The following is a 14,248-nucleotide window of genomic DNA, read 5'->3' on the forward strand; positions in this document are numbered from 1 at the left end:
AATTAAGTACCAGTTAAGCACTGGGGTCGATGTAATCGACTTAATCCCTTTAACTGTCCTTGTTTGTCCTCTCTATGTTTAGCCCCTTGTGGGCAATAAAGAAATAAGAAAAATGAACATGAAGTAATAACATTAGTCAACATTATGAAATTAACTCCAACAGCTACATTTTATTATAGTATTTGGAACCTTTGAAAAGCAGCTTGTAGACCTGGGCATTTCAAAAACCATTATTTCAATTTTAACCGTTTTGTAACCATATTTCTGTTGAAATACAGTCTTTGTTTGAATTAACTTTGAAAATAATGAAGAATTTATTCATATAACTTTATTATTATTATTACTATTATTATTATTATTATTATTAAGCTGGTGTTTGGAATATAGTTTAGCATGAAAGTTGGCATCTAAAAAGGTTAAAACTGTTTGATATTTTGTCCAAAGCTTTACTGATTTGTCATCCAAAAGGTTTACTAGTTTAAAAGACATTTTAATAACATTACTCTAGACAAAAGTACAATTAATAGAACTTGAAGAGGTTTCTCTTAACTGTTTAGAAGAAATATAAGGCATAAGATCCGCAAAGAAATTCTTTATATTTATGCAACCAGTTCACTTACTGATCTTATTGGATTTATCTCTTCTGCTTGTTATTTTTATCTTTAAAACGCCTTGAAAGTAAGATAGTGGATTATCTTGGTTAATCCAAGATTTTCAACACATTATTACATATGTGAAAACTCTACTGTTTATATATTTAACTTACAGAAAGCTCTTCTGACTTATTTTTCCTTCAGCCTTATAATGTTGGTTCACCATTAGAATTATTTTGATATAAAACTGCTATATTTTATCATTTTCTTTTAGGTTCGTCAACATAAAAATTCCTCAGGGAGCCAGAAAGGAAGGGGTACGTGTACGCTGGTGGCAGCCTGAGAATGATGGCAAACTTCTTCGGGATTGGGCATTGGATGACATTGTAATTGGCGGCAACATGGTGAACCCTGTAAATGTAACAAGTAATTTTACAACTGATTTTATTGAACATGAATGGTTGACCACCAACAATCTGGAAATTGGGGAATATTGTGGGAAAGCTGAATCAGCTGTAGCAAAACCAGTTGCTGGTGAAGGAGCCAAACTGACAACCCGTGATGTCAAAATAGAAGATGATTACATACTTCAATTCTCGATCAATGTTGGATGTGGGGCACCATGGAATAGCTCCATTTCTCCAGTTCACCTGCAATATTCTGTAAACTACGGTAAAAACTGGTATTATGTTACTCCCCAATGTATGACTAAGGACCCCCAATGTAACACAGAGGCTTCAGTCAAGACTGTTTATTACTCAACTTTTGGCTGGCAACGAGTCATTATCCCTCTTACAGGACATGTTGTATCAAGGTAAGCATTATGTTGATATCCCCATTTTAACTCATTTGAATCTAAATATTATAAAAAATATAAAATATAAGAAATTTTTCAAGAATGCAAAATTCCATTGCTATAGTATTATAGTTTACAATAATATTGATTGAATTGTTATATTCAAGTTGTACCCAGAGTATCAAAAAGGTATGTTAGAGAATACAATTAAATGGAATATTTCTAAAATAAAACCTGAGAATGACAATGTATATCATAAGTTTGGGCTTTTGTGTTACAAGTGCAGTCTGTCCAATTGCCCCCTGCACTGTTTTCATGCACTCAAATTCAGCCAAGGGATCAATTCTGAAACAGTGACATCTTAAGGCATGAGCATGCTGGGAAATTGCTCTAGGAGCCCCACAGCTCTAGGGATCCAATCATGATCTATTGTTATGGTTTTCTGTCAATAAATAAATGCTATTGAGCCCATTGCATTGATTTGCCTGGTGGGGTTTATAATGCTGCTAATATGGTTCTGACCTAAACTCATGTGATTCAGAAATAAACAACTGAATCGCTCCACTATGCACTCACAAATCTATACAGCAAACGTTTTTCATTAAGATTACTTTAGACATTAAGATATCTTTGAACTTTGTTTTCTAATTTTCTTTGTAGTGCCACACGTTTCCAGTGGTTCCAAAACATGCCTGGTCAACAGGAAGACTCCAAAGATGGCAAGGAATGGGCCATTCGAGATATCTATATTGGCAAAGCATGTGTAGATATGTGTCATGGCCACGGGTTTTGTGACAATGGCCAGTGTATCTGTGATGAAGGATATATGTGGGCTACATGTCACCCAATGGGATACTTTTATCAGCCAGTAAATATTGATTTACTCTTATTTTCTGTTATTTTATTTATTATCTTTCTTTTATTTACCATTTCCCTGTCAATAGTTTTGCTGTCTTCAAACTTATGAATTTAAAAACCAGTCTTTTATAATGATTTAGAGAAGTTTGAGTCTTTTTTTAACCCTATAATGCCGATTGTCAATAATTCTTGATACTTCAGATACTATGTTCTTATTGGAAGGACACAATTCTGCTGCAGCCATAATGTTATAGCTAATTGTCATAAATGGATCTGTTGTGTACAAAAGCTACATTACACTTCTAATATATTTGTTTCTTTATGTTGTATACTGATACTAACCAACTTTCAATTCCTATTTAAAGACTCAGCTTAAAGACACATTCAATGAGCCAAATATAAACAGAAGTAACTGGTTCCTTGTGCAAGGAGCAGCTATCTACAATGCCTGTACAGAGCTTGTTGATGGAACGGCATTGGTGTTCTCAGGAAAAGGCATGCGATTGGCTGAAACCTGGGATTTGGATCTCAGAGATGCTATGTAGGTCTTTTTTTTTTACTTATACTAATTTATTCTTGTATTCTTATATTCCTTAAAACTACTTATGGTTTGATATATTTATTTGAAGCATTAAAAATAAGAATAACAGCAGAGATGTTTATATTCAGCTTTCAAATTGAATTTAGTAATACTTTGAGTATTTTTGAGTATTATAACTGAGTATTTTAATTTGTTAAAGTATAATAACATAATACCTGCTGTCAAGTAATATACAACATAATGAAAATTACATCACAAAAGAGAAAGTTGAAGAAAGATAACATTTTAAAGTATTTAAAAATACAATACTAATTTATATAGAGGTATTATTAACATGATTAAATTTAGACATCTGTGTGTAATACATGTTGAAAAGGAATAAAAAATACTGGAAAATACTACAGACATCTTGTGTAACAATTTTATACTTGGGTTGCACAGTTTGACTGGGCTGGCACACTGGAAGGCTGCACCAGACTCCAGTCTGATTTGGCATGGTTTCCTATAGCTGGATGTCCTTCCTAACACCAACCACTCTGAGAGTGTAATGAATGCTTTTACATGCCACCGGCACAGGTGCCATTTGCATGACACCAGAGTGCGTTTACATGCCACTGGCACAGGTGCCAATTTGAGTGGCACTGGAATCTGCCATGACTGCAATTTTGCTCGGGCTTGAGGGGTCTTCTTCTCAAGCACAACATAATGCCAAAGGTCTCGGTCATTGCCTCCGTGAGGCCAAACACTTTTATTTGCTATAATAATTAAAATAATGTTAGTCAATGTTTAATATTTTTCCTGACTGTATAATTATTTCTACTTAACATTTTAAGTATATTAGCACTATTAATTACTATATTAGCAACTATTAATTACTATTTATTTGGAATTTTCCAAATAAACGTAAAAATTTTGAAAATTATTATTTATAAAATACAAATGTATGATCTTTATTTAAAAAATTCATAATACCAGATTCATAATGTATACTGCCATAATTGGAGGCACTCAGAAAAATGGTGAATGTGCTGTACCCAATTCTAGAAGCCAAAGTGTCATACTACAATATTCTATCAATGGTGGTAAGTCCCTTTTGTTATCCCTTTTACCCCAGGTACTAAATTATTAAGGAACAAATTTACTAACTTTATAATTTTTTCCAGATAGTGTGAAGTTCAGATAGAAATATATCAATATCATAAGTTTCCTCCAGACACTGTAAAATTAAGATCGCATAGCCTTGTATTCAAACCTTGTAGCAACCATCATGTTGTTCATTTAACCAGGCCACAGTATCACAGTATCAACCAGACCGTTAAATGCTGTTATACACCACTGGTCACAATACACTTCTAATTCTGTCTTAATTGCACCATTCTTTTCCCTCTTGGCCCAAACTGCTAGACCAAATCATCTTCCCATCATTATGGGAGCCCTTCCAAGCAGCCTTTCCTGATCTGTTGGATATAACTCAGTAACTACATGGGTTCACCTGTTGTCTATAAGCCTTACAATGTGTCCAATTCAGTAGAACTTGTGCTTTCAGTATTCTGCAACCACATCATTCACTCCATTTTTTCCTTTAATTATCTCATTTCAAATATGGTCTCATAATGATATTCTTAGCATAAATCTTTTCTATGGCCCTTTATGTTATTGCCAATTAATGTTGCATCCTCTTTGTAATGGCCCACATCTCACTTGCATATAAGAGCACAGGTAGAATGGTGCTATTGAAGAGAAGACAGGCACATATGATATTGTCAAGCTTTATTTTGGACATGTCATTTATTCACTTAAATGCCTTCTATCTTGCCCTTATTTTTTTTGAGATTTCAGCATCCATAGCTCAGTACATATTAACCATGAAATATTACTAACATTTTAAGTCTACTTAACTGAAAATAGTTACCAATTTTACTTTGTAATTGAATTATTATCATTTGCAAGGCTATATAACTTCAAAGAAATCATATTCTCTTATATTTTACATGCAAATAGCAATTTATTTCAAAATCTATATCCCTCCTTATTCTAATACATAAAATGGCATCTAAAACAGTCAGAAATATATACTAATATCAATAGCTTGTAGTTTGTACAATAGTTTTGACCATTGTTTTCATTATTGTCAGCAACATCAGATTTTTTGTCTGTATTTCTTGCCTCCCATTTGCTATTCCCAAAACCATTTCCTTATCTGCCACTCATGCAACATGTTTCATGTAGCTTATCTCCTATCTCTGAATGATTTTCAAAAGTTTTACAGTTTTTGTCATTTTGTTCAATATCGATTCATTATTTTTTACTTTCTACTCAACATTCTCACAAGCAAAATAGTGGTGGCACCTTAGCTCAGATGCTTCAGTATTTTTGTTCTTACACTTTTTAATCATCTGCCATTCAGATCAATAGGTGACCATTGGGATTACCTATTGTTATTGTAAAAGGATTATTGAAAGAAGCTTATTGTTGCTGTCTAACCCAATATTATCATCGATCCAACAGGCCTAGAATCAGCAATCACCACCCCAACATTTTTCAGACTCAATGTATCAAGAACTACATTATCCAATGTTTTTTGTTTTGTTTTTTTCAGAAGACAGTGTGATTTAAGGGACATATGGTCGCTATTTCTTGCAAGCTAATTTCAGCTTTGATTTTCATCCCTCTGATATTGATCAAATAAAATACATCTATCCTCATTTATTATGGGATTTGGGTACAAAAAAGTGATAAATGAATCAGTGATAAATGAGGCTATATTGGGATTGAAATATATGTCTATGTCTTAAATATGAATGGTATTATAATGCTAAATCTTAGAGATTTCAGTTTTCTCACTGTAACTGTAAGATCATTCCAAATGGATGTTTCAATATGATACTAGTTTCAGACCACCAAAGTGATTCCATAATTCTATATGCAAAGTTAATTAATAAAATCTTAAAATCACCATCTGTGCACCATACAAAATTCCTACACACCATTAGAAGGCATGAAGCTGTAGAACTGTCTGAAATAAAATCTATTTATAGACTTGCTGTGTCAAAAGCACAATTTATATCAGAAGGAGACAAACATCATTGTTGCAGTGACTCACAACAGAGACAAATGCATTCCTCCTTTGTTGAGACTTGTCAATGCAGTGCTTTGGTGTTGTGGAAGCTTACTGGGTTAAACAATTCCACAATTTCATGCCTTCTAATAGAGTGTATGCTTTTAGTATAATAGACAGACGATGATTTTAATTTAACGCTGTCTCAATTGAGTTTTACTAAATAAAATCTTATTTTTTTACATTATTGTTTCCTTCCAGGTATCATTTGGGACACAATTTATACTCTTGACTACCAATATTACCAACATCCAAAAACAGACTATCTAAAGTTGCCCTTCTCTGCTAGAACAGGCAGTACGCGTATTCGATGGTGGCAGCCCATGCCTCTTGATAACTTAGAAGTATTTCCCAGCTGGGCTCTGGACAATGTTTATATTGGGGGATCAGAAATTAATCCTAGCTTACTTTGGTTAAATTTTACTCAAGGTATGCATGAACTATGGTCTAACTGGGAGTTTTCTCCACGCGGTCAAGTCAGCAAAGATTTCTGTTACAAAACTGAACATTCTCTTACTTGGAACAATGACAAAAGAGAGAAAAGTTTAACTACAAATCAACTTATTGTTCAGGAAGATTCCATGCTCCAATTTAAGGTACAATATTTTATATCTTGTTTTATTTTATTATATTGTATTTTTTTATTTAGACAAATGACTGTTCTTAAGACCTGATAAAATGGAAATGATATAGAGTTTCTAAACTTGTTTTAATATTAAAACATTTAATCACTGTTTATATATGTGTGTAATGATTGCTTGTTTTCTTCCAGTAAATGCAAAAAAAAAAAGTAAATTGGAACTTTTTATAGAATTTCATTGATTCTGTCAAATAAGTTGGGCTTTTTTGATATTTTCTAGACAACGCCACAATTTCCAGACTTCTACATAAACTTTTTGTTAGATGATAGAATGCACTGTCTAAGACTGGGAGAAAATTACAGTTATGATAAAAGGTTGCAAGTGCCACAGTAGTTTGGAGAAGATATTCTTTTGTGTAACTTTAGATAAAACATTTACATCATCTTTGTAGCTGAGTTCTACAACAGGGCATAATATCCTATTCACAGAAATCAAACATTATAAAGTTTCTGTGTTTATACCAGGCAAATATTCATAAAAGAGGTTCTATCAATATTCTTTATTCAAAAGATATAGGTCTATTCATTTTCCATAGTGACTAAATTTGGCATTTCCATCTGAGCAGTCATCCTCACAGAGAGCTTTTTTGTAACTACATAGTAACTTTCTGTAAAGTATGAACATAAAAGATCAGAATACAGTGTTATTATTTGATATTCACAGAGCAAAGCAAAAGAAATAATCCTTTTCCCAATAATAATAATAATATTCCTTGATGCTATTGTTTCTCCAGATTGCTATTGGGTGTAATAATAAATTCAACAGCTGCATTCCAAATAGCCCTGTACATCTTGAATTCAGGAAGAATCCAAGCGTTGGGAAATGGGAACACCTATTACCCATTTGCTTACCAGATAACAATGTCTTGATGAGCTGCCGGCCTCACATACACCACAAAGCAAGTATAATGTATGCTGATGAATATCCAACTTGGACAAGGTACACTTTGAAATTACCAGACAAAGCACATTCAAGGTAAGGTACAATTTTATTAAGACATATTAACCCTCTAACATTCAGATTACTATGCCACATATAATGCTTATTTATCACATTGTTTTGAATTCATACATTAGCTTGTAGCTTTGAGATTTTGATGATGTGACTTATTTCTAGAAAGACATTATAGGGTAGGTGAGATAGACCAGATATGATCAGTTAGGACAGTGCTTCTCAAACTATCTAATGTGGTGAATTGGCAGTTTCTTTTCCAATGTGCCAGGAACCAGTCATATTTCTAAGTAATATTAATTTATACCAGAAACAATATATACAATGAATATAATAAAAGTTGACAATTTTTTAATCTTATATTTATTTTGTAAACAAATAATACAATATTACATAGGCATTTTATAATGTTTCTTTCTTTTCTGGAAACTCGCAGTGTATTGGCAGGTGATGGCTCGTGGACCAACACCGGTCCGCAGACCACCACTTTGAGTAGCACTGAGTTAGAACATAAAACAGGTAGAATATTTGAGCCAGATATTGCTGGTTTCAGTGTTAAAGTGTCAAAAAGATTTTACTGTATTTAATAAGAATTTTAACCTTATCGAGTTCCATATGCATTTAAAGTTATTCATCTTAGCATTACCAATATTAGCTTATACAAGGCCTACTTGCTATTAACCCTATCATTACTATATTTCTGTTAAAAATACATTAGTTTTATGACAAGTAACACTCTGCTTATTGAAATATTGCCTAAGCATCTAGCTTTATCACTCATTTCCCAATTTGTCTTATTTCCCATTTTATGTGTAATTTAAACCAATAATCGATAATAGCATTTGCATTAAATTGAGAAGAGGATTGGGCTTTATAACCACATATTAAAATCTGTTTCAGCTCCACACAAATACGTTGGGTCCAGAAACATGTGGAAGGAGCAGTATCACCACCATGGGCCCTTGATGAGATTTACATTGGAGAGACATGTCCAGATATGTGCAATGGCCGCGGAGATTGTAGAAAGGGTCGGTGCTTCTGTGAACCAGGAACAGTTGGTCAGTTCAATGTTGCTTTAATTTAGTGTACAAGCCATTTTGGCACAACCATTTTGGTGCTGCCTGTTTGGCTTTGATAATTCGATACTGACTTATTTGACATCAGACATTTTAGTGTTTCTTTCATTCTCTCTGTCACTCTTTTTCTCTTTCTCTCTCTCTCTCTCTCTCTCTCTCTCTCTCTCTCTATATATATATATATATATATATATATATATATATATATATATATTTCACACACATATGTGTGTGTGTGAATGTTTGCATCCAGTGCTAAAAAGTACTATCAAAACAGGTGCATCCAAACAGCCATACTTAATCATCTCATTCTATTTAATTTACTATCTTTTCCTTAGCTTTTCTTTTTTTAATTATTTGTTTCAGAGAAACACAGTAGCCTTTCAAACTTAGAACACAACCTGTTTTTGGTTTTTAGCTGTCTTTCTCATAGAAAGACAGGCACAATATGACTTCCTATTTCTAAAAAATTATACTTTTTAGAAGCACAGAGCAATCAATTTTGTTCAAATGTAGCAAAGCTAAATAGTTTAAGGTATCAAGTTTAATATTTTTCTGTTCTCAGTTCAATATTTCATCATCATCAACCCCTGGACATTATTGTCTTGATCCTCAGGATTCACAGGGCAGGTTACCCATGTCCGGTGACATATCAGCAACTAAAATCATAACATTCCTTCTGAACAGGACACCAGTCCATTGCAGAGTTTTCATTTACAGCTGAGTGATCAGAATCAATGTGAAATTAACCCTTTGAGTATTGACCTCCTGAGCCTTATTTTACCATATACCTGGCACTCTACCGGTGCTAAGGTATAGAGAAAAATAAGCCATCCACCGGTAAACCGGTGTTACAGGCTCAAGGGATTAAATGTTTTGCTGAAGAACACAATGCACCACTCAGTGCAGGAATTGAAACCCTACCATCTTGCAACCATGAGTACAACCACCTAAGCACAAAACCATACATCAGACTAATTTAATTAGCTACACTAGGCTAATTTAATCGAGGAGTGGCTGTGTGGTAAGTAGCTTGCTTACCAACCACATGGTTCTAGGTTCAGTCCCACTGTGTGGCACCTTGGACAAATGTCTTCTACTACAGCCTCAGGCCGACCAAAGCCTTGTGAGTGGATTTGGTAGACGGAAACTGAAAGAAGCCCGTCGTATATATATATATATATATATATATATATATATATGTATATATATACATATATATACGTATGTGTGTGTATATGTTTGTGTGTGTGTGTTTGTGCCCCCAACAATGTTTGATAACCGATGATGCTGGTGTGTTTACGTCCCCGTAACTAAGCGGTTTGGCAAAAGAGACCGATAGAATAAGTACTAGGCTTACAAAGAATAAGTCCTAGGGTCGACTTGCTCGACTAAAGGCGGTGCTCCAGCATGGCCACAGTCAAATGACTGAAACAAGTAAAAGAGTAAAGAGAGTATACTCTTTCTTTTGGCTTTGACTTGGAAAGAAAGCATTACTTCTACCAATATATTTTCAACAATTTACTATAGATGATCAAAGCTGATTTTTCATATGGTTTTTACAGTTAAATGTTCAAACATTTAACAACAAAATGTTGCATGAACCATTTAGTTGCCATAATGTGTGGTAATACATTTATATTTGAATTGAATCATTTATGAATTCATATCTATGTAGAGATAGTTAGATCCTATTTTAAAACTATTTCTTCTAGAGTCAGAGCCTGAAAGGAATAAGTCTTGCAATTCTGTGGAAATCCTTAGAAATTCCTTGAAAAATTACTGGCAGCCATTAGCAGAATCTTAACTGTGAAAATTCTTTAAGAAGAGGAAATAAATCAATGATAATTCTCCATGTGATTCTGAAATTTTATATAATTTTACATAACTGAAACTTCTGTTCATAAATTTGCTTTTTCCTACTATTTCTATTTCTTTTGGTTTAAAATAAAAATTGATTAAAAATTTACATTAATTCCAATAAATCAAATTTACTAATACACACACATACATGTATGTGTGTGTGTGTGTGTGTGACTTGTATTAGATATAATTTCAACTGATTGTTTGCAAATATTTACAACTAAATGCAATTACAGGAGTCAAATGAAATCTTCAATGATTAGCATTTCAGATCTCTAACAAATAGATTTATTACAAGTAATATATTACTTATTTATTCTGGCACAGGCATATTACATACTGCATAATTTTTATTATAGCACTGATATATCGATTATTGAACATGAAAGTTTTTAGTTAGCAGGAAAGATGTGACTAAAATCTAATTGGAGAAGTAGCAATGTTCCATAAGTAGTTGTTGGCACTCCGTTGCTTACGATGTGGAGGGTTCCAGTTGATCCGATCAACGGAACAGCCTGCTCGTGAAATTAACTTGCAAGTGGCTGAGCACTCCACAGACACATGTACCCTTAATGCAGTTCTCGGGGATATTCAGCATGACACAGTGTCACAAAGCTGACCCTTTGAATTACAGGCACAACAGAAACAGGAAGTAAGAGTGAGAGAAAGTTGTGGTGAAAGAGTACAGCAGGGTTCACCACCATCCCCTGTAGGAGGCTCATGGAGCTTTAGGTGTTTTCGCTCAATAAACACTCACAACGCCCGGTCTGGAAATCGAATGACCGCGAGTCCGCTGCCCTAACCACTGGGCCATTGCGCCTCCACCCCATAAGTAGATAAGTATTCTATGCATTGTACCAAATGAAATGATTGGTGCACAAGAAGGGCAAAGTAACAGAGAAGGGCTTTCTAAGTTGCAGGGGTATAGGAATACTTAACAGTAGGAGTTCTGGTAAAATAAATTCTTTGAAATACTTGGGGTTTTATAGCAGTCATCAATAAGTTCTATTACCAAAGCAATCTAGTTTGCTTGGAGGAGGTCATGCTGGAAACATGGCAGCCTGAGTAAAAATAGTGGAAAATAGCCTGAATCATATTTAATGCATATCCACATCAATAGGCGAGTTATTGCATTGCACTGACATTCCATCGGTTGCAAGGATTAGAGTTCTAGTTGATCAGATCAAGAGAACAATCTGCTTGGCTATGTGGTAAGTAGCTTGCTTACCAACCACATAGTTGGAATTGGTAGACGGAAACTGAAAGAAGCTCGTCGTATATATATATATACATATATATATATGTGTGTGTGTGTGTGTGTGTGTGTGTGTTTGTCCCCCACCAACATCGCTTGACAACCGATGCTGGTGTGTTTACGTCCCCGTAACTTAGCGGTTCAGCCAAAGAGACCGATAGAATAAGTACTAGGCTTACAAAGAATAAGTCCTGGGATCGATTTGCCTGACTAAAGGCGGTGCTCCAGCATGGCCGCAGTCAAATGACTGAAACAAGTAAAAGAATAAAGAGTATGCAAAATGGCTGAGCACTTCCACAGATATGCATACCCTTAACCCATATATACCCCTGATAGTGTTTTAGCAATGCAAAACCTGCTCCTACTTGTTTGGATATGAACTCGCCTGGAAGCATCTGACTGAGCATGCAAAATGTTCAGTAGGTGGTCGACACCCGTAGCTAACAGTTGCATGCTGTCCTTCTCTTACCATAATGTTTAACCTAAATACAGTGAAATGTTTTATGGGCATATATGGGTTAATGTAGTTCTCAGGGAAATTCAGCATGACACAGAATATGACAAGGCTGGCCCTTTGAAATACAGATACAACTCATTTTTGCCAGCTGTGCAGACTGGAACAATGTGAAATAAAGTGTCTTGCTCAAGGGCACAACACACTGCTGGGAATCCAACTCACAACATTGCAATAGTGAGCTGAATACCCCTAACCACTTGGCTACAACCATCTCTTATAAATGTGCTGTGTTAAAAGCAATTACTATCAGAAGGACTCAAAAATCACCCCTGTAGCAGCCAGTCAGAACACTAGATGCGTTTTGGCCTTTCCAGGTCTTTTCAATGGCATGCACTCACAGCCAACGACATGCTTGGACAAGAATTCCAATATAGGAAATGGTAAATAAAACATTCACTGGTGTCAGAAATAGCCACCTTAATCTATTAGCAAAAAAAAGGGGATTATCTTTTTGAGCAAAGGACATTGGTATGATGTGGGATGATGCAGGATAACATGCTATGTTTGAAAACAAACCAAAAATGGGTCAGTCATGACTGTTCCATTGAATGAACATTAATCTAGGCAAATAGTAACAGCACTGTAATAATTAACCATCAATAAAGAAAAAAAACCTAAAAATCATTTTAAATTACTTCTCTTTTGCAGGTACAACTTGTGCTCCAGATCAGGCCAAGCTCTTACAAAGACTAACTGATTCCTTTGAAGGCTCCATTATTACCCATTATTGGGAATCAATTAAAGGAGGTGGTATAGGACTAGGTTGTGGTGCTCTTTATCCTTATGCACATGGAAAGTCTTTGTATTTCAATGGCTGTGGACAACGACATGTCATCACACAACCGATGAACCTCTTTACAGGAGGGTAAGTCAAATAGAAAAATATATTTTTTAAAATGAAGACAATTACAGTAATCCCTCGCCATATGCACTCAGTACATTGTGGTTTGCCTATCACTCACTCAGCATGTCGCTGTTCACTTATCGCACACTCAGTACGTCGTGGATTTTTCTGGCTAATATATGTAAATTTATATCACGGGTTTCTGTGGCTGATAGATATTAATATTTTTTTAGATTTTGATTATATCATGCCTAAAAATTAATAAATAAAATTAGAGTACAGTACTGCACTGTATAACACATTAATTAAAATATATTAAAGGAAAATACATAGTGTACCATAGATGAGTAAACAAAGAATCACACATCCTGTATGGGAAACAGAACTCACAAGGAAAGTGAGTGGAATTGTTTTGCATTTATAATAAAATAGGTATATCCAAATTATAAAAATGCTAAAAAATATATACAGTATTGTTTCTTATTTCTTTATTGCCCACAAGGGGCTAAACATAGAGGGGACAAACAAGGACAGACAAAGGGATTAAGTCGATTACATCGAACCCAGTACGTAACTGGTACTTAATTTATCGACCCCGAAAGGATGAACGGCAAAGTCGACCTTGGCGGAATTTGAACTCAGAACGTAACGGCAGACGAAATACCACTAAGCATTTCACCCGGCGTGCTAACTAACATTCCTGCCAGCTCACCACCTTCAGTATATACAGTACTGTTTCTACTTTGCGGATTTTCACCAATCACGAGAGGTTTTGGAACATAACACCCACGACAGTCAAGTGATTGCTGTACTACTAAAAAATTTTTAATTACATTTGAAACTTTATTGCAAGTATAATTATTTTCATGAGGGAGTTTCTATGCATTTATATGTGTGTATTTGTGCATGCTTATGTTTATTTTGTATAATGGTTAAAATAGTGCTGTTCACACAGGTTGTGTCGTTTGTTTTCTGTCGACCATGAAAGCACATTCGGGCTTATTGACATATCTTGATATGCTACAGAATCATTGTAAACAAAAGGCTCATTCATTTAGTGTCATTTGTTCCTACTTCTCTACATAACAGTGTCCAGACTATTTATTGTTCAACAGAATGGAGTATTATTACCACACTTGGAAACAAGTGAATGTTAGCACCAGGAACAGCATTGGTCCACAGAAAACTGTTCTCC

At 34.6% G+C, this 14,248-nt stretch overlaps 1 protein-coding gene across 3 annotated transcripts in view; it reads left to right on the plus strand.

Annotated features, from left to right (window-relative positions):
• LOC106875197 (reelin) overlaps positions 1-14,248 on the plus strand; it is a 221,159-nt gene that overhangs the window by 201,405 nt on the left and 5,506 nt on the right. For all 3 annotated transcript variants that reach the window (XM_089350383.1, XM_014923240.3, XM_089350384.1), the window contains 8 exons: positions 868-1,407; positions 2,050-2,257; positions 2,613-2,788; positions 3,764-3,870; positions 6,108-6,502; positions 7,281-7,522; positions 8,399-8,556; positions 12,858-13,074. In XM_089350383.1, coding sequence (XP_089206509.1) covers positions 868-1,407; positions 2,050-2,257; positions 2,613-2,788; positions 3,764-3,870; positions 6,108-6,502; positions 7,281-7,522; positions 8,399-8,556; positions 12,858-13,074 — 2,043 coding nt within the window. The remainder of the gene's footprint in view (positions 1-867; positions 1,408-2,049; positions 2,258-2,612; positions 2,789-3,763; positions 3,871-6,107; positions 6,503-7,280; positions 7,523-8,398; positions 8,557-12,857; positions 13,075-14,248) is intronic.

The sequence above is a fragment of the Octopus bimaculoides genome, chromosome 4 (genome assembly GCF_046866305.1).
Source record: "Octopus bimaculoides isolate indiv1 chromosome 4, ASM4686630v1, whole genome shotgun sequence".
Taxonomy (NCBI): Eukaryota; Metazoa; Mollusca; class Cephalopoda; order Octopoda; family Octopodidae; genus Octopus; species Octopus bimaculoides.